At 47.5% G+C, this 20,949-nt stretch overlaps 1 protein-coding gene across 1 annotated transcript; it reads left to right on the plus strand.

The window, feature by feature from the left end:
* Nucleotides 1-1,576: 1,576 nt before the first annotated feature.
* LOC108925907 (transmembrane protease serine 9-like) lies at nt 1,577-20,212 on the plus strand. The gene is made up of 20 exons (XM_018764448.2): nt 1,577-1,736; nt 2,143-2,459; nt 3,187-3,347; nt 3,479-3,557; nt 4,069-4,237; nt 4,369-4,694; nt 6,030-6,175; nt 6,296-6,596; nt 10,019-10,108; nt 10,878-10,898; nt 11,332-11,500; nt 11,630-11,898; nt 12,160-12,305; nt 12,426-12,653; nt 15,997-16,084; nt 17,187-17,207; nt 17,567-17,735; nt 17,867-18,135; nt 18,625-18,770; nt 18,891-20,212. Exons 2-20 carry the CDS (start codon nt 2,357-2,359, stop codon nt 19,200-19,202), a joined length of 3,213 nt encoding a protein of 1,070 aa, XP_018619964.2. The 5' UTR covers nt 1,577-1,736; nt 2,143-2,356; the 3' UTR covers nt 19,203-20,212.
* The last annotated feature ends 737 nt before the right edge of the window (nt 20,213-20,949 follow it).

The raw sequence follows: 20,949 nt of genomic DNA on the forward strand, positions 1-20,949 counted from the left end.
GAGCTCAGCAGCACCTCTCCTGCCACAGTAAAGCGGTAGAACTCCAATGTACTGAACTCGCTTCATTGTTTTTACGTGGCACTCCCTGTGGAGGCTGCGGAGGACCAGCGTGTCCTCACACATCATGCACACCTTCTACGGGGCGCCACTGAGAGCATTCTGCCCAGCCGTGTCACTGCGTGGTGTGGGAACTGCAGCGTCTGTGGCCGCAAAGCGCATAGTGACTACAGCCGGGAGGATCGCTGGTACCCCGCTGCCCTCCCTACAGGACATCGGCCGTGCCCGCAAGGCCTCCAGGATTGTGGGCGACCCCGCACGCCCCTCCCGCAGCCTCTTCGGCCTCCTGCCAACTGGGAAGAGATGCAGGAGATTGGAGGCGGATCCACCAGACTGTGCAACAGCTTTTTCCCTCAAGCTATGAGGATCCTGAACTCCCTGCAGCACTCTAATCCTGAACTCTGACCACCAGAACCAGCCCCCCGATCCAGAAGGACGCCAGCCACTGTTATATGGTCTGCAGAGATTGTCCTCTCGGGTCCCTGACAGTCTCTGCTGAAACCTCACTGAAGCTGATGTCCTTCCCAAGTATAAGTGCTGTATTTCTTTAGTACATTCCACACCGACCTACCCCTCTTTTCCAACTATTATTGCACAAAAACTCACTTTCTTTGCACTAGCACTTTTAAATCTGTGCACATTTCTATTTATTGAACCGACCACACCACTGCACTTCATTCCAGTATTTTCACTTTAGTAGTTAGTTATTGTGAACTCTACTGAAGCAGTAGCAGTATATGCTGTAAACTGTACGTTGTCCTTCATGTGGCACCGTGGTCCAATGTATGTTCTAAACATTTTGTGGAAGTGACAATAAAGTTCACTTTGACTTTTCACTTGCCTTCATTTAGTAGTTGATGCTTTTCTTCATCAGAACAACTCGCACTCTGTTCAGAGATGTATAATTCTCACACACACACACACACACACACACACACACACACACACGTATCCCATACAGGGTTGCAGGGAGCCAAACCCTAACCTGGCAACACACGGCTGGACGGGGACACACCCAGGACGGGACGCCAGTCCGGCGCAAGGCACCCCAAGAGGGGCTCGAACCCCAAACCCAAACCCACCAGAGAGCAGGACCCGGTTCAACCCACTGCGCCCTCAAATGTGTAATTATTTACACACATTCAGGCTGCTGGGTATTTTTCCCTGCAGTAACTAACTAACCAACCTTAACGTTAAGGTAAGTACTTCACTCAAGGCTACGACGGCTGGAAGTGAGACTCGAACCTACGACCTTCGCTGTACCCGCTACGTCGTCCACCGCAACTACCGCAGCTTTTTCTCCCCGGTTTCTACTCATCTGCTTTTTTTTCCACCACGGAAACTATTTGCGAAGGCGGCCGTTGACACCGTCAGTGAGCCGGTCTTTCGGCACTGAAGTAGAAATTCGCACCGCGTGGGTGTGGAAGAAAACTCCCGCGCTGACCAATGAACGATCGTGGAACGCACGCGACCTCCACAGACGAGCTGCCCTCGTGCGCGCGTCCACAGCACCGTTCCGTGACGCGCACTAGAGTTTCACAGCCGCGTAACGGTGACAACAGCACTTTCTCACGCGTGGTGGTTATTAGTTCGATGCCTTGCGCTGCCGGGATGGACTCCGGAGCACCACGACCCTGCCTCTGGATCTCTTTTATTTTTTTCCCTGTATAACCACCCCAGTGAGTGATCTATAGCCCTCGAGTGGCTGCAGCCCTTTTCTTCTATCACTGCATCCAAGTGTCTCTTTCTCCTAATGTAATGAACACGTTGTATTTTCTATGGGATGTATGTCGCTTTGGAGAAAAGTGTCTGACTGATAAATGAATACATGATCATCGTCATGTATTCATGTAAAATTCATGTAATATATCAAATTAAATGTACATGTACATGTTCATGTAATGGACATGTACATGTGAATATAGACGTACATGTAAATGTATATGTAAATGTGCATGCTAGTTAAATGGGAATGTAAAAAGGATAAGTAAAAATAAATGTACACGTTAATGCAGCATAATATACTGTACATGGAGGCGCAAAGGCTCCGCTCCGAGCTCCACGTGTTCCGTCTGTCTCGATTAGAATCGGAAGAGGACATATCGCTCGTACGTATGGGGGGGTCATCGGCACAGTAAGAGAGACACGACACCACGCAGACGTGCCCACGAAGGGCGTCAGGCAACACGCGCCGCAACGGGACAGGTGAGCGGACAGGTGAGCGGACAGGTGAGCAGGGGTGAGCGCGCGCGCTCTCTTGTCTCTTTGTGAGCGCCTTCTCTCCTGGACACGGACGCGGATGCGGACTCGCAAGGCTTTCCCTCTGAAAGCAAAGTTCTGGAAGAGGATGACTCCGTGGAGGACTTTATTGGATGTGATGGTGGCAGTTACCATGGCAACAGGTAGGCTTTACCAAGTCAGCGATGCCTGAATATAAAGAGTACGGAGTCGAAGAGCGAAGTCACTTTGACGAGCGAACGCAGTGCGGCTTTAAGTGACCACGAGGGTCACACGATCATGACCGTGGCACACAGCACCAGTGAGCGCGTCCGCATTGCAGTCCACCTGTAAACTCGAGTGGACTTTTCCACTTTCCACTTTGAAACGAGTTAAAAGGAAAAATCATGTACAAACTTTGACTTGTTGTTGTTGGCAAATCAAATGTACTGAGCCTGATCACGTCCAACAACATCGATCGTGTCCTCCGCATTCCGTTTTCTCCCTCGCGAACATTTTTGAGGCGAGACACGGCAGAAAAAACGCGGAAACTAACTTAGTATTACAGTAAAACCGCAGCCGGAGGAACCGGATTTCGTTCGCTCACGGAGACGCGCTCGAAGCGCTCGGCAGTGCGGGACACGGACACACACACACACACACACACACACACACACACACACACACACACTGCGCACAGTCAGTGCTGTACACGAATCATTGCTTCGGAGTATGAAAATGAGGTGCGTTCCCATGGCCACACACAGTCACAGTGTGTACACACACGGACACGGATACACACCCAGACAAACACTATATATATTATATATATACACATATATATATATATATATGATGCCCCCTGCAGACACACGCGGTCCTGATCTCTATTTCTTCTCTCCCACTTTCCAGAATCACACTCCCAGCTCCATGGCAAGTGTCCGTGTTGGTTACTCACTATTACTCCCTGTTCCGCTTCCTTCGGACAGGAACAGTTCATCATGGGCTCTCACCAAAAAGGAAAAAGCTGCACTGAGTATCATCTACAAACACAGTATTCTGCTACTACTAATGTACACATGTCATGTGTTTGTACAGCAATTTCTTTACAAGATTTTGAAACCACTGGAAAATCAAACCCTTATCTCTTCATCCCATCCATCCATCCATCCATCCAATTGAAATAAGTGCCTGTCCCGAGCAGGGTCGTGGCGAACCGGAATCCAACCTGGAGGTGTATGGTGCAAGAATGGAGGGGGGGTACATCCTGGATGGGATCCCAGGTCATTGCAGATCTTTCCATTCCCCTCACAAAAAAGAATAAATTGTAACATGGACCAAAATGTACAAACGATAAGCTGTTATGTTTGGTCATAGATATATGTATTTTGTCACGTCACAGCTCCCTGGCACTGGGTTCGAATCCCCCCTCAGTCTGTGTGGAGTTTGCATGTACTCCTCATGTTCTTCATGTGCTTCAGGTAGATTGGTGACTCTAAACTGTTATGTGTGTGTGTGTGTGACTGCCCAGTGATGGACCACTGTGTCCCACCTGGGGTTTGTCCAGCCTCACACGCTATACTTCCAAGACAGACTGTGGACTACAGTGACCCTGCCTAGTGCAGACAGTTACCAATAATAAATTAACATGTATGTGTTATAAAATTACATTAATTTAAATAATTAAGACACACACACACTAGCAGTTGCACAATTGTGCTTTTTGAACCCAGAAAATAAGGTGTCAGTATGCCAGTTCGCTTGCCCACCTGCTCACATGTCGTCTCCCTTCAGCATGTGGCCGAGCCCCCTTGAACACCAAGATCGTTGGAGGGCAGAATGCTGCCCCGGGCAGTTGGCCCTGGCAAGTCAGTATGCGCTACCAGGGAAGTCACGTGTGCGGAGGGTCCCTCATCAACAACCGGTGGGTCCTGTCCGCTGCCCACTGCTTCGCACTCATCAGGTATGAATTACAGGATGCGACAATGAAGAGGTGGAGCAGTGTTACGTGTGTCACGTACCATGTTTTGCGGTATGATGTGTTTCACCCCTGATATCATCTTAAACTGCACTCTGTCACGTCTTCTGCTGTAGCACAAATCCAAGCAGGTGGACTATGGTTCTGGGCCTGCAGACCCAGCAGGGAACCAACCCAAACTCTGTGTCCGTATCAGTCAGCAAAATCACCGTGAACCCAAATTACAATGGAAACACCAACAACAACGACCTCGCTCTAGTCCAGCTGTCCTCCACTATCAACTTCAGTGACTACATCCAGCCCATCTGCCTGGCAGCCACTGGCAGCACCTTCTACAACGGCACTGAGACCTGGGTCAGCGGCTGGGGAAACATCCAGTCAGGAGGCGAGTGCGTTCGTCCTGAGGGCCAGCAGGTGGTGGCATGGTTAGGGAACAGGAGCTGTAAGTGACTGATTGGAGTTTCCTTTCCAACGATGCCTGTTCTTTTGTACAGAAAATATGGTAAATAGTAAATATGCTCGACATGCAAACTTTCCGATGCTCAAACCTGGCTTTATAAGTGACACAGCGACACTGAAAAGCACTTAAGATGCTACTCGGGAAAGTGACACCATCGCCGGATGCAGCACAGGTCAAAGAGCCTGGGAAAATACAGGGAGGAGGCCATTACTTTGCTGCCTGATACTTTGTTCTTCTGCCAAAGTCATGTTCGAGAGACTTTGACCACCCCAGACAATACAGGCATCCCTAGATGTACTAAATGAATCCGATGCCGAAAACGGTGCGGATGCCGCAAGCCTGTTTCCCATTGTTCTAAGTCATTTTAAATAACAACGCTCATCGTTTTCCCACCAGCCGAGCACCACTGTGCTGTGCAAAAGGCTGCAGTGTACTTCTTGCCAGCTCTTCTCCTGACTTACCAGCATCTTAACATCTTTTTTAAGGAATTATCTCAACTTTGGCCTTTCTGTCACTACTTATGCTCCTTGCTTCATGGTGTTCCGCGCACTCTGAGCTCTTCTGCCTCTTGACTTTCGGTACAAATGCGTTCTTATCTGCAATGCCCTAACAGACCGTTTCCTTTAAGACTTGGATGCATGGTCTATGCATGTAGGTTGGTGCTGGATGACTCCGTTGCGTACTGAAGAAGCACCGCACTGAGTTTCCTTCTGGCCCGTAAGGAAATGACTTTTGGATACAGTGAGCTTTCACCCCCCGTGACATTTCCTATCTCCTTCAGATCTCCTTATGAGACCTCAACACCCCATCTTGGAAATCTGGTTCGTTGAGCTACTGCTTGCTGACTAGCCTTGTTGGCACAAACCTCAGTTTTATGTCTGTTGAAGTGTCTCAGCCTCGACATCTCCAAACCTCGCCTCCGAACCCCTCGCTCGTACTTTCTGTGGTACCAATGTTTCCGTCTCGTTACTCCAATGACATATAGAGTGTTCACGAAAAAACAAACACGTACTCTCCAGCCAGAGAGCTTTACCCAGAGTTTTAGACAGTAGCATATGGCTCTATATGGCTACGCTTATACCACAATTTAGAAAAAGACACGTTTGTATAAAATAATACCAGTGTATGAGTACCGCATGAGTTAAACACAACGTAAAGAACAAACCTTTCGGAATTGCTACAGTGGTACGGTCAGACGAGCCTGCTGGTGCGTGATCAACCATTTGTGTTAGCTGAGTGTTGGGGCAGTCCGTCTCTCGCCGCACTGCCACTTTGACTAGTGACACTGTGTTAATCCTCATTGTCCTCTTTCCACAGTGTCCCTCCCTTCACCCGGGACTCTACAGGAAATGCAGGTTCCTGTGGTGGGAAACGGGAAGTGTAACTGTCTCTATGGACCGGGGTCCATCACGGACAACATGCTGTGTGCTGGTCTGCTGGCGGGGGGCAAGGACTCCTGTCAGGTACCGCAGCTACCACAGCCTCCTGAGTCAACGTCTGTCTCAGAGAGCTCTCCACATATCCACAGCGAGTCCAGTGTGACCGTTCCCACTCACACCAGAAATGCGTTTCCACCTGTGCAGGGGGACTCAGGAGGTCCACTGGTGGTCAAACGGGGTTCCGTCTGGGTCCAGGCCGGGATCGTGAGCTTTGGTAACGGATGTGCTGAACCCAGTTACCCAGGAGTCTACACCAGGGTGTCCCGGTATCAGTCCTGGATCAGCTCAGTCATCACCTCCAACCTACCAGGATTTGTCACATACTTCTCCAGTGGGACAAACAGTGATGTCACCTGCTACAAGTCCAGTCACTTAAATTCTGGCCGGACCCTCTTCTTTCCTTCTGTCCTCCTCTCTCTCCTTCCTTCACTGCTGCTCCTTGGAAGTCAGTTTTAAATGCAACACGTCACTTTTACTATCATTTTACTCATTTTTATTCATTTAGAATTAATAAACATACCTGTGAACAGCAATGCATTTAATTCAATTCATTTCTACAACCCTCCAAAGCAGGCTGCCACACAGCTTTTAAGACTGAGTGCAAAAATATAGAAGAGGAAGCAATCCTTAACATCAATAACAAAAAAACAATTAAAATGAATAAAAAGTGTTGAAGGAGAAGACTGCAGGGCAGGAGACAGAACTGCCAAAGATGTTAGAGGATGTATTCAGTGCGTAAAGTGGTATGAGGAACTGACATACCAAATTCACTCACAACATTTACAGTCAGCGTCATTATGTTTATTCAGGTTATCGTCAGAAGATTTTAAAACACAGAGCAGCTTTCAACTTCAGCACAAATCACACTTTATTCGCTATTCTCACGTTTGGTTTATTACTAACTGGTTTGTAAAGCAATGAAAAGATGTGCATTTTCAGCAAGTCCATATTTAGTATGTATTCATATCTCTCGTGAGAGAGAGTTGCAGTTAGAACAACTGATAGATTCCAGTAATGTGTGAACCTTCGACTTTTAAAGGACATTCCGTGTTTACACTGCTGCACTTGGACACTGTGCTGCGCTTCACCTATGGAAATATCAGGGTAAATTGAACAAATGAATGAATGAATGAATGAATGAATGCGTAGAGACACCCATGTAGTAGCTATTCCCACAAACACTGCTACTGCATTTCTACTCAGCACACAAACAGTGACACTGCAGTCTTATACCACATTCTTACATACTGTAGGTACGACTGCTGTCATAACGCGTCACTTGTCTGGAAAATGATATTGTACAAAAGGTAATCTGTGCAATCACGCCGGTGCCAAAATAATCTTATGTCACTCTTGTTTCTGTTCCTCTACTAAAAAGAAAAAAAAAAAAATCAAGGTAAAAAAGGAATCTCAAGAAAACTAAGACTCTCTGATTCTTTGAAATGTATTCACTAACTGGACTGTAGTTTACTGTTATTGATTCACAGCTCTGGGCTTCTTTAAAATCATGATAAAATGGTAAAATAGAGTAAGTGCACTGTGCATTTTTGGTGGCCAAAAGCACCCCAGAGAACAGTCATGGTGCACTACCGTATCCTCCTCGTCTCACTGGGACAGCTGAGAATCGTCACTGCAATGGATGGAATCTTGCTTGACAGGTTCGTCTCACCTAATGGCTTCGTGGGATTCTCTCTCGATCCCCAGTCTCTCTCTGTAGGTGTTGCTCAGGGCTCAGCGCTGGGACACTAACTCTTCTCCATCTCTTCTGTTTCTCTTGCCAGATAACATGCGCAGCTCTCTGTCTCCTTTCCTCCAGTCAACACACATTCATTCACACACATCGTTGGACTTCGGAGCACAACAGAGGTGAGGCGAAGTGTTGCTTGAACCCACAACCCAAGCCCAGCCACGCGGTACCCGCTGTCCACTGCACCAAAAAGAGGAAAAAGAGAAGATCATGGTCAGAACAGTTCTGAGGAAATGGCAATAGAAAGGGAGCACTGACGTGTCATGTGAAGCGGTTTTCAGTTATTGGGTTATGACAGTAGTTTCTGAAGCAGAGCTACGGAACTTCCTATGACTTTCTGTGGCTCAGGAAAGTCACGTGACTGTGCCGAGCGTGAAGGTGACCACACTGCCACACTTTGTTTTATGGCAATTCACTTGAGGGGGATCAACTACGCCTCCCTTCGCGCTCGTGCACCTGTTTGTTCGCGCTCCCTCGGCTGCTGTCACACCTGTACGAGCGCACATTACACGGACATGCTCTGCGAATGAGGACGCGTCACGTCGCGTCTCCTGTTTATTAATGAATTACATTACCATATATTATTTATGTATTACTTCAACCACCGCCTTTGAGGATGGAAGCAAAACTCTGTGTGAAGTCAGAGGGAATCTGGAAGGACCTGAGAGGCATGTTTCACACTCAGTTTTCTTTGTGGAAAAATGTCGGTTGTGTGTTTGCGCACACACGCACACGCAAGCATTCACGGCGTACTGGAAGTACGGGCGCTGACGGTTAACAGTGAGGAGACTCAACTTTCCGGCTGAGGAACCTGATTGTTACTTCGCTCACAGCTGGCGTCTTGCACGAGATGTTCTTTGAAGTGCATGCCAGTGCTGCACGTAACACAAGTGTGATTCGTTTCCATGAATCTTCTTCAGTTTGGAGCGGCTCTCAATCACAATGCAAGCCTATACAGTGAAAAAAGCACACTCTGTTCACAGTGCCACTCAAGTGACGTGTTGCTCACCATCCCTGTGGCGCAGTATGAAGTAGAACACACACACACACACACACACACGTCGCTGAGGTGTAGCGATGGCAATTGTGCGCAGCAGCGATCGACTTCTACACGCTCGTGTTTAGAATGAGACTGGATACAGTTCGTTAATATGAACATAAACAGAAACAACGGAACTGCAGTGATGATGTTTGTTTGTGGTACGTACAGCATGAGGAATTATTACTAACTACGTAACTACTCCTCTCTCTGGATTTCATCTAGTACCTCAGAACCATAGTAGTTCAGAACCTCAGTATCACTACCTCTGAACCCAAGTACCTCAGTAACAGTACCTATTACTCCAGTATCAATACCTCAGTGTCAGTACCATTACCACAGTAGCTCAGTATCAGTATCTTATTGCCTCATTGCCTGTGTCAGTACCTCAAGATTTATACCTCAGTACCTCAGAATCAGTACCTCAGTAACAGTACCTCATTACCCCAGTATCAATACCTCAGTATCATTACTTCAGTACCTCAGAATCAGTACCTCAGTACCCCAACATCAGTACTTTGTTACCTCAGTATTAATACCTCAGTACCTCAGTGTCAGTACTTAATTACTCAGTATCAGTACCTCAGTATTAATGCCTCAGTATCAATACCTCATTACCTCAGCATCAATACCCCAGTACCTAGTATCAAAACATCAGTACCTCAGTACCCCAATATCAGTACCTTGTTACCTCAGTATTAATACCTCAATACCTTAGTATCCCAGTATCAGTACTTTGTTACCTCAGTATCAGCACCTCAGTATTAATACCTCAGTACCTCAGTATCAGTATTTAATTACTTCAGAATCAGTACATCAGTATTAATACCTCAGTACCACAGTACCTAAGAATCTCAAGATCTCAGTACCACAGTACCTAAGAATGTCAGAATGAGGAATTTCTCGTGTGACACACACGTTGACATCATGCGTTCACACGAAAGGCGGCAACTGATCTGCAGCATAAAAAGCGCAGGCGAGTAGAGAGTAGAGCAAAGCGAACATCCGTCGTGCGAAGAGCACACGGCTCGTCTCCGCCCGGTAACACCGGCACACGTGTCACCCTAAACCTTTTACAAAGAAGCAGCGAGAAATAATCAGACAACGAAGAGGACGATGACTCTGTGGACGGCTCTCTTCACTGTGGTGGCAGTAATTGCCATGGCAACAGGTAGGATTTATTCCACATAGCATATGGCAGACACGATGATGGAGATAAAGAAATAAAGATTGCGGGGCAAGAGCCAGGACTGACGAGCCAGGCCAGTCTGTGTTCATACACACTCTGTAATTATTGGAACAATGAAAGTCAGCACGAAACTGTGACTAAATGACCAAAGTTGAAGAGAGAAAAGTTTGTCACCGGATGTTCTTTCCTTCTGTGACGTACGACTCGTGTCAAACGGCGTCATTTATTAAATGATCAGAAATTAACGTGACGTGGGATATGTGGGCTTGAACGCGCAAAAACGTCCTCCAGGAGACCGAAGGGACCAAGTGCGAGAGGGAAAACGACGACACGGCGAGTACAGAGTAAGGGCACGTTCGTACAGTACCCATAAAATAAGAATGTTTCACCCTGGGCTGTTTCTTACACCATTCAAAGTGAGGAAAAGTTTGCAGTCTAACAACCTGAGGAATGTGTGACTTGAGGGAAAAATGAGTGTTTGGGCAATAATAGATCCCTACAGCACAGGCTCTGCAGTTTTCAAGGACTGAAATGGTGCTGCAGAAAGTGCCGCGTGTCGTCGTAACACACATTTTGGGAAAAGTTGACAAACGTGCCAAACACATTCCATGTTTCCCGTCCTCAGAGTCGACTCGCCTCCCCCTTATACACTTTCATAACTTTACTGTCCTGCCGGAGACCGAACTTCGTTTCCGGAACGTTTCCTACTCAAGATCTCACTGACTTGTTCTTCTCTTCTTCTGCCTTCCAGAATCACACGCCCAGAAGCCAAGTAAGTGCTCAATGCCGCTGTTACTCTTGTGTCGCGTGTTTGTCACACAGCAGTGCGGCCACAGGTTCGTGTTCAGTGTCAGCGCCAGAGCGGTCAGTCCAACAGCAGCTGGCCATCATCACTGAAATAGAAGGAAACACTCCAGTTCGGGTTAAGGGCTCAAAACTGGACAGAAAATATAATCAGAATGTAAGTAGAGAAGTAAGAGTTTGATCCGGTGTCAAGGTCGAGATCTTCCCAGATCCCGGATCTTCATGCCTGCTGCTCGGAGCGGCGCAGTTCATGTCGCTGGGCCCTCTTGGGCTATGAGCTCCGCATGGGTGTGAAGCAGTTATGCAGCACTAGCTTTCTTATATCGCACATAATATCATGCCAAGTAAAAGAAGCTGTGACGTGTCAAGAACATCCGTGTTCACATGTCGTCCCCCTTCAGTGTGTGGTCAAGCCCCCCTGAACACCAGGATCGTTGGGGGGCAGAATGCTGCCCCGGGCAGTTGGCCCTGGCAAGTCAGTATGCGCTACCAGGGAAGTCACATGTGCGGAGGGTCCCTCATCAACAACCGGTGGATCCTGTCCGCTGCCCACTGCTTCACACTGATCAGGTATTAATTACAGGATGTGACAATGAAGAGGTGGAGCAGTGTTACGTGTGTCATGTACCATGTTTTGCGGTATGATGTTTCACCCCTGATATCGTCTTAAACTGCACTCTCTCACATTCTCTCCTCCAGTGCGAATCCAAGCAGGTGGACTATGGTTCTGGGCCTGCAGACCCAGCAGGGTACCAACCCGAACGCAGTGTCTGTATCAGTCAGCAAAATCACCGTGAACCCAAATTACAACGGAAACACCCATGACAACGACCTCGCTCTGGTCCAGCTGTCCTCTACTGTCAACTTCAACAACTACATCCAGCCCGTCTGCCTGGCAGCCGCTGGCAGCACCTTCTACAACGGCACCAAGACCTGGGTCACCGGCTGGGGATACATCCAGTCAGGAGGTGAGTGTGTTCGTCCTGAGGACCAGCAGGTGGAGGCGTAAATAGGGAACAGAAGCTACAAGTGAATTTTTTGCAGATACTGAGACGCTGCTGCCCACGATGCAGTGCTCTCTGTCCTTCTGGCACCTCAAACTGCATATCGGAACAAATTTGTCATTTACGAAATCAGAGCTAAATCACGACTGCAGGCTGCTGTTTTGCAGTTAGTCCACCTGATTACAGCCTTGGGAGCTGCAACCAGTTGCTGTCCTCTTCCCTCAGTGTTCCTCCCTCCACCGGGGATTCTGCAGGAAGTCGAGGTGCCTGTCATTGGAAACGGGAAGTGTAACTGTCTCTATGGACCGGGGTCCATCACCAAGAACATGCTGTGTGCTGGGCTGCTGGCGGGGGGCAAGGACTCCTGTCAGGTACCGCAGCTACCACAGCCTCCTGAGTCAACGTCTGTCTCAGAGAGCTCTCCACATATCCACAGCGAGTCCAGTGTGACCGTTCCCACTCACGCCAGAAATGTGTTTCCACCTGTGCAGGGGGACTCAGGAGGTCCACTGGTGGTCAAACAGGGTTCCGTCTGGGTCCAGGCCGGGATCGTGAGCTTTGGTAACGGATGTGCTGAACCCAATTACCCAGGAGTCTACACCAGGGTGTCCCCGTATCAGTCCTGGATTAGCTCAGTCATCACCTCCAACCTACCAGGATTCGTCACGTACTCCTCCAGTGGGACAAACCGTGACGTCACCTGCTCCGCTTTTGGGAAATGAAATAAATAAATGTGAATGTCCTCTTTTCCTCTATCCCCCTCTTTCTGTTTCCTTCACTGTTGCTCACTGGCACCCTGTTCTAATTCTCACACTGATAATTTTATTATTTTCATCCAGTTGTAATCTGAACAGTTGATTAAATTCATTTTCATTTGGTTCCCTTACCAACCAGGTTCTTAAGATCAAGCGTAAAAAATCCAGAGAGATTTTTTCTCAGCTGCACTACAGATAACAGAGGCCTGGAGATAACAGGAGCATCATTGGAGAACCCATGAGGGTTGCATTCAGACCCAAACAAACAGAATGGAACCAAAGTTTTAAGAACAATGGCACTGAAATGTGTCCAGATGAGAACTTCACTTTGTGGAACAAAGTAGAAGAAGATTTGACCTTGCTACAGCCATACAAACATAACTAGAGAGATATTTTTATCTTTGGTGAGGAAAGCTAAACTCTCCTCATACAGATGTGTGTATAGGAGGCACCGTTTAATACTCTTGGATGAACTCAGTCATCACCTCCACCACATCAGGATTCGTCAAGTACACCTCTAGCAGACTAAAGCCTGACATCCCCTGCTAAACAACTGAATCCTCTCCTTCGTCCCAGATCTCCTCTCTACCCTGTGCTGCTGTCATGGCGGCGGGCTGAGAGGAGACAGACATGTAAGGACCCAGTTGCGGGTTGGTTTTTATTCGTAAACGAGGTTCGAAGGACAAGGCAAGATCACAGTCAGGGACAGGTGAAGGTCTTCGAGGTGCGAACGTCACAACAAGGGCAAGACAGACTCAGTGGTCGAGGAACAGGCAATGGTCAGGAAACAGGAACAGGAGTCGTAGGCACAAGGCAAGAAACCGCTGATACTGCAAAACCACAAGGGCGTTTGCAAGAATCCGAGTTGTGTCATGGTCACGGAGCTCCTTTTATCCCGGGTTCCCATTGATTAGTCGCCAATGTTGGCGATCCGCTTGTTCCACGGGGTGTGACAGCTGCTGTAGGTTTCCTGCACTGCTGGTATTTAGCAGTCAGTTTTACTAAAAAGAATTACATTGATAATTTCTCCAGGTTTCATTTATCTGTTATTAATATTGACAATAGTATTCTGGTTAGAAAGAAAACACATCTTATAACCTAGTAAATCAATAGTTCACAAGCTAACTACACAGCAGGAGAAGAGCAACAACTTACTGCCACCACCTTTTTTTTTTAGTTTCATTGTGGAGTTTATGTATATTGATAGGCAGAGGCAACAACGCATGAAGGTAGACCTGTGACAGGTGTAACCAGAAAGACTGGGGTCGACGTGGACATCATAAGCACACACTGAGATTGAGGCCCCAGATTTTCATTCTAAACCGAGGTGCTCCGCAGCTATTCCATGGCTCTCGATCCAGGGGGGAACTGAGACTAACAGCTGATGGGACTTGGCCGACGGCACCCACAGCAGAAGACAGCTACAGCAAGGAGGTCTAGCTAATTATTTACAGTAAGTTGCTTATTGGATTTAAGGAGAGAAAATAAAAACATTAAAATGCCACAAAACTGACAATAATGACAAAAGGGTGTTAGAAATGCAATGGAGTAAAAGCACATATCTATTCTAATACAGGATCACTTTTTAGTCCTCACTCAACTCCCTTTCAGAGGTTGGGAAGAAGTAAAGCTCCTTCATGAGAGCCTGAGAGGGAATATCTGGGTAAAAAGAGTGAAATAGTAGAACACGGCAAGGGTACACGTCGCTGTCTGCTGCCTGGTAGACTACATGGTTCTGAGAGAGACAACCTGGACCACACGCTTTGGGATGAGAAGGGAATTATCAGCATCAGAAAGGTGAGAAAACATCATTCAATTTCCCTGTTGCACCTTTTGAAATATGTGGTCATTTTCTGAGAGCACTGCAGGGAAGCAGCAGGTGGCGCTGTTGCCTCACTGCACCTGGGCTGTTCAAGAGCGAGTCTGGACCCTGCTCAGTCCGTGTGGAGTCTGTATGTTTTCCCCGCATCCACATGGGTTTTCTCCAGGTGCTCTGGTTTCCTCCCACAGTCCAAAGACACACATTTCATTCACATGAACTGGTATCTCTCAGTTTCCCCAAAGCGTGCGACAGTGTGTGGCCACCCTGCCACGGACCGACGTCCCATCCAGGAGTAAAGGAACCGGATCTGGACCTTTGGCAACTCGGACTTGGACAAGGAATTAAAAGGACGAGCGAGTTAGCGAGTGGTCATCTTCTATCTGACAATAAAGACCCCACCGAGAGCAGAGTGGCGTCTGGCTTTTTCCGAATATTGACGGCTACGCGAGGCATAAATGCACTGCTGACGACAAGCCCTCTTACTCACCTTGTCAAATGCCGAACTGCTTGGAGATGCGCAGCAGAAGTACCCTCCACTTGGGAGATCAGTACTGCTCAGGTAAAGAGAATAGTGACGCTGACACCTGTGGAGGTGGAACACGGATCCGCTGATGCGAGGCTCTTCTGAGAAGCTCTCCTCTGGTGCTATTCAATGGTGTCGGAGGGAACAGCTCCAGCACCTGGGACAGCAGGGGACACGCTGAGGAAGGACTGCGGCCCAAACACACCGGTGCTATAGCATCGCCTCTGTGTTCGCGCTGAATAAAACGTACATACGTATAGTTGCAGCCTTATAACACTTCATTTCACTTTTCCGTGGGCTTCATCACCCGCTGTAACAGTTTCTCCTGCCTTTTAACGAGCACCTATTTAACCTTCCGCAAATGTTAACAAAGCGTTAGTATCCTGCGTCGAAATACCTTCATTTTGGATTTTTAAGTTTTTTTTTTTTAGGGCACACTTTCCTTCGAAGAACCTACTGTGAGAATAACGGTAGTCTGATGGCAGTCGGAGGCTCTCATGTCAGGAACTCTTCCGATGGGGTTGTTTTATGCGAGGAATGGAGGGCGTTACGCCAGGGATGGTTCTGTTCCGCTGCTGTGGTCCCTCGACACAAACGCGCTCCACAAAGTGTCCAACTTGCTCCTCCTGTCAACGACGGTAACAGTAAATAGCGGCGCTGACACGAAGGAATGAGCTGCTGCGCTGTGCGCCACCTACACATTGTGACATTTCACCTTCTCTTCTGTAAGGCGCAAGGGAAGGCGCAAGGAAGGCGCAAGCCAGGCGTTGACCCGTTCGGCCTGTTTTGCATTCACTCCACCTCGGTAGCACCTTCCTTCCTGGCAGTAAATGGGCAAAGCGCCTCCTCGTGCCAAACTCACATGACCGCACGATGCGAGCGAAAAGACGTTTTGCGCGCTCCTCCCGCAGCACGGACAGAAGGGACGGGACGGACGGAACGGACACCACACAGTCTTTTAGACCGAGATCGGAACGACCTGCGACTCCGAACACATGGCTCTCTGGAGGAGCGCGCTCACTGTGGCGGCGATCGTCACCGCGGCAAAAGGTAGGATTTACTACGCGGGAAAAACGTGAGAAAAACGTGAGAATCACGCCAAGGTAGAGAGTGCGGGCGCGAGCCGCCACTGACCAGCAGCGCGTGCACGTTCACGCACACGTCACGCTTCTTGCTGGGAGAGCGAACAGCGGCGCGTCGGTGGCTCCGCTAAACTTTAGTATCGCTGACATGATGATTGATGGAGTGGAACGAGTTGGACGCTTTAGTTTATGTTCCGAAAGATTCAAACGTCACGGCTGTTCCTGAAGGAAGCCGCTCGCGCCCGACATACTACTGCTGGACGTGACGAGTTTCAACGTGAGTAAATGCGGGACACGTGCCCTTGAACGCGGCCCACGACCCACGACCCACGACCCACGCACTCTTCAGCACACTTTTCTTTTAGTGAAGATCACCCAGAAGCGGTGCGTGTCAGGAGGAAGGACCAGTCGCCAGTGTCACCGACCCACCGACCGACAGCGAGAGCTCGACAGCGTGACGTCTTTACACCGTTAGGGTGAGAATTAGGATTAGGATTAGGAGTGAGGGGTTAGGGTTAGGGTTAGGGTTAGTGCATGCGACTCCTTTGCTCTGCATGATGTGGAGCCACTTCTTTTAAGGGCATTCACAGTACCATGCAGGCACACTCATTAAAACACAGTAAAACATAGTAACACTCAGCCCTTGGTGATGAGGAGGACAAAGTAAAAACTGCGCTGGAAGAACGTGATCATCGAAAGTGACCTTTTCAGGAATTTCCTTCGGGGGCCCAGCATGTAGAGAAGGCTAAACAAGGGTTACGTCCAACATGCATGTTTATGCGATGTGATCATGCATAATTTAAAAACCCGGAAGATACACATCTGATCCGGGGTCACATTTGTCACTAAATATTCAGTGTTTTCCCCAATTGTAAATGTTTACCAAGCAGAAGTTGTTGCTAGAACGAGCGACTCGCTCCCTTACAGAGCACACGCTGCCTACGAACCATGTTTAGTGTGTGTGTGTGTCATACAATCCGTATAGCAAATTTGTCACTGGTCACACTTGTACACGACACGATCCTGTTTCAACAAAATGACGCTTTTTTTTTTTCTCTCCCGCTTCTCAGAATCACAGTCGCAAGCAAACGGTAAGTTTTGCTAGTAGTTTTACACTATTGTGGGTCTGTGCTTTCTACACATTCGTCTGTTATTACACACGTTGTCACTCAGAATTCATCAGTTTTTCAAACTCGTATCATTTACAATAATGCGCTACATGTTTTAAGTTCTTTGTGTGTATGCACTGCATTTGTAGTCCCTAGAGAAAGATGGAAACACAAAACTGAAATTGGCAAAACTCAACATCCTCACTGCTGTAGAAAAACGTGTAACATGACGAAGACATGTACAGATACACGAAAACTATGTTTTATAAAAACATAGGTTATACAACAACCTCACATCTGACCATTAAATTTCACCTGCTCGCATGTCATCCCCCTTTCAGTGTGTGGTCAAGCCCCCCTGAACACCAAGATCGTTGGGGGGCAGAATGCTGCCCCGGGCAGTTGGCCCTGGCAAGTCAGTATGCGCTACCAGGGAAGTCACGTGTGCGGAGGGTCCCTCATCAACAACCAGTGGATCCTGTCCGCTGCCCACTGCTTCGCACTCATCAGGTATGAATTACAGGATGCGACAATGAAGAGGTGGAGCAGTGTTACGTGTGTCATGTACCATGTTTTGCGGTATGATGTGTTTCACCACTGATATCATCTTAAACTGCACTCTCTCACATTTTCTCCTGTAGCGCGGATCCAAGCGGTTGGACTATGGTTCTGGGCCTGCAGACCCAGCAGGGAACCAACCCAAACTCTGTGTCCGTATCAGTCAGCAGCATCACCGTGAACCCAAATTACAATGGAAACACCAACGACAACGATCTCGCTCTGGTCCAGCTCTCCTCCACTGTCAGCTTCAGTGACTACATCCAGCCCATCTGCCTGGCAGCCTCTGGCAGCACCTTCTACAACGGCACCGAGACCTGGGTCACCGGCTGGGGAAACATCCAGTCAGGAGGTGAGTGTGTTCGTCCTGAGGGCCAGCAGATGAAGATGTGGTTAAGGAACGGGAGCTGTAAGTGTTTGATTCACACTGTTCACATGGCAATGAGCGAGTTCACCTAAATGTCCTTGACTTATGAGATTTTGCCTCACAAACTTTTAGAGATACAAACTTGGCTTTATGTCCAGTATCGAATTGATGTTCATAAGTTCAAGCCCCGTCACCACATAAGGCTTCCGTAAGAATCCCAGCATTGCCATTGTTCACTAGCATTGTTCCTATCCACACAGCTGAAATGATCGTTTCAGTGTTATCGTAGTGGTTCTTCTGGGTTTTGTTGTGCGTACAAACCCAGCCCTGTGACTGACATTGCGGACAGCACTAGATGGACGGTCGGTACCCTATTACTATCAGAAATTGAAATATGAATTTACTCTGGTAAGGTTGCTGACTTCAGATCTACAACTAGTGAGTCTGTGCTAATTCTAAGTCCTTTACCCTCAGTGTCCCTCCCTTCACCCGGGACTCTACAGGAAGTGCAGGTTCCTGTGGTGGGAAACGGGAAGTGTAACTGTCTCTATGGACCGGGGTCCATCACGGACAACATGCTGTGTGCTGGTCTGCTGGCGGGGGGCAAGGACTCCTGTCAGGTACCGCAGCTACCACAGCCTCCTGAGTCAACGTCTGTCTCAGAGAGCACTCCACATGTCCACAGCGAGTCAAGTGTGACCGTTCCCACTCACGCCAGAAATGTGTTTCCACCTGTGCAGGGGGACTCAGGAGGTCCACTGGTGGTCAAACAGGGTTCCGTCTGGGTCCAGGCCGGGATCGTGAGCTTTGGTAACGGATGTGCTGAACCCAATTACCCAGGAGTCTACACCAGGGTGTCCCAGTATCAGTCCTGGATCAGCTCAGTCATCACCTCCAACCTGCCAGGATTTGTCACGTACTTCTCCAGTGGGACAAACAGTGACGTCACCTGCACCGCAACAGCCGCAGTCATCTCTTCCATGAATGTCCTCTTTTCCTCTATCCCCCTCTTTCTGTTTCCTTCACTGCTGCTCATTGACACCCTCTTCTAAGTCTCATGCTGAAAATTTTCTTATTTTCATCCAGTTGTAATCCAAACAGTTGATTAAATTCATTTTCATTTGGCTCCCTTACCAACCAGGTTCTTAAGATCAAGGGTAAAAAATACAGAGAGATTAGCAACTGTGATTACCATAAATAATAAAGGAAATGTAATAAGTTAAAATAAGTGAGGGGTGTAACCAGAAGACAAAGCAGAAGGATGGTATAGGAACTATGTAAACCAGAATGAAAAGCTGACATAAATTTAAAAACAATATACAGTTAACATAAAAGATATGCATATTTGCATGTAACTGTAGAAAACATCAATTTATGAAGGCAACAGTTTTTAAAGTAGTAGCTCTTCTCCTCTAATTTCCAGGTTGAAAATAAGTGGGTCTCCTTCTTACCTCTTAGATTATTACTCCTCGATATATAGGGAATAACTGATAAAATGCAACTGCATTTTCATAGTTATATTAGTGATTGATTCATGATTAGTCACCGCATAACCAATACAGGGTTTCGGACATACACACATATGTATTCTTTAGATCCTTCAGCTTTACGGCTTCCATTAAACGTGAGATCTCAAATGCAGAGTTCAGACAGAAATACCACGAAGGAAATTGCGTGTTTATACCAGCTTACTGCTGTACAAAGAGCACGTTGGACTTTGTAGCGCTTAGAGTGAAATGAAGGCACCAAAGAAGGTGAGCTTCTACATTCCTGTGTCACCTTCTCATGTACTCATGAGTAGGTTCCTCACATGGACAAAGTGACATGTCTCATAACTCCTGCAGGATTGATCTAGAGTCCCGTCAGAGCTTAGAACAAAAGGCAAACTTGGTTTGTTCACAAGGTTTCATTTCTTTTTCTTTGAATCACTGCATGTGTTGTGATAATAATCACAATAATAATCACTGTAACCTCTCAGGGCGTTCGGGTTTCATGTCAACATCATCTAACCTCAACATTTCGTTCTCTTTTCATAAAGGGTAAATAAAAGGAAATAAATAAATAAATCTCTGGCTGTGTGCACTCATTTCAAAGTACTGCTGCCAGCTGTTACCGATTTACAGCAACAGACTCTCTAACTCATGGCAACGCAAAGTTGGCAGAAACGTAAGGAATCTCTTGCATTGTCCTGTCTGAAATGCATCAGCGATAACAGAAGCAGCCTGTTTTTCTTGAGATTCTTGACTAGCTGGGTCATGACTGCATCCTAAATAATGCAGGAAGGAGCAATGAAAGATGGGCCCACTTGATAATGAGACAAGGTTTGAAACCATGACCTTCTCCATCATCACCTTCAAATCATGCTTATGGGCAGGTAAAGCTAGCCACCCCAGCCACTAGGAGGGATATCTACCAAGAGTCTTCATACACAGAATGACCAGCTTAAGCACCCTATTGTTACATTATAAAAGGTAACAACTCTCTCAAAACACACAACACTGAATGACGATCACACCTTGCCCAGGTGCAGCGATGGCAATTGTGCGCAGCAGCGATCGACTTCTACACGCTCGTGTTTAGAATGAGACTGGATACAGTTCGTTAATATGAACATAAACAGAAATAACGGAACTGCAGTGATGATGTTGTTTTGTGGTACGTGCAGCATGAGGAATTATTACTAACTACGTAACTACTCCTCTCTCTGGATTTCATCTAGTACCGCAGAACCTCAGTACCAATACCTCAGAACCCAAGTACCTCAATATCAGTACCTCAGCACCTCAGTATTAATACCTC

Source organism: Scleropages formosus, chromosome 8 (assembly GCF_900964775.1).
Source record: "Scleropages formosus chromosome 8, fSclFor1.1, whole genome shotgun sequence".
NCBI classification, from domain to species: Eukaryota; Metazoa; Chordata; class Actinopteri; order Osteoglossiformes; family Osteoglossidae; genus Scleropages; species Scleropages formosus.

Excerpts from the sequence above, each read along its gene's own strand:
- LOC108925907 (XM_018764448.2), top strand. The coding sequence starts at position 2,357 with ATGCGGACTCGCAAGGCTTTCCCTCTGAAAGCAAAGTTCTGGAAGAGG. Across the intron at positions 3,558-4,068 it reads CATCCTGGATGGGATCCCAG|CATGTGGCCGAGCCCCCTTG; the intron begins GTCATTGCAGAT and ends GTCTCCCTTCAG. Across the intron at positions 18,136-18,624 it reads GGGAAACATCCAGTCAGGAG|TGTCCCTCCCTTCACCCGGG; the intron begins GTGAGTGTGTTC and ends CTTTACCCTCAG.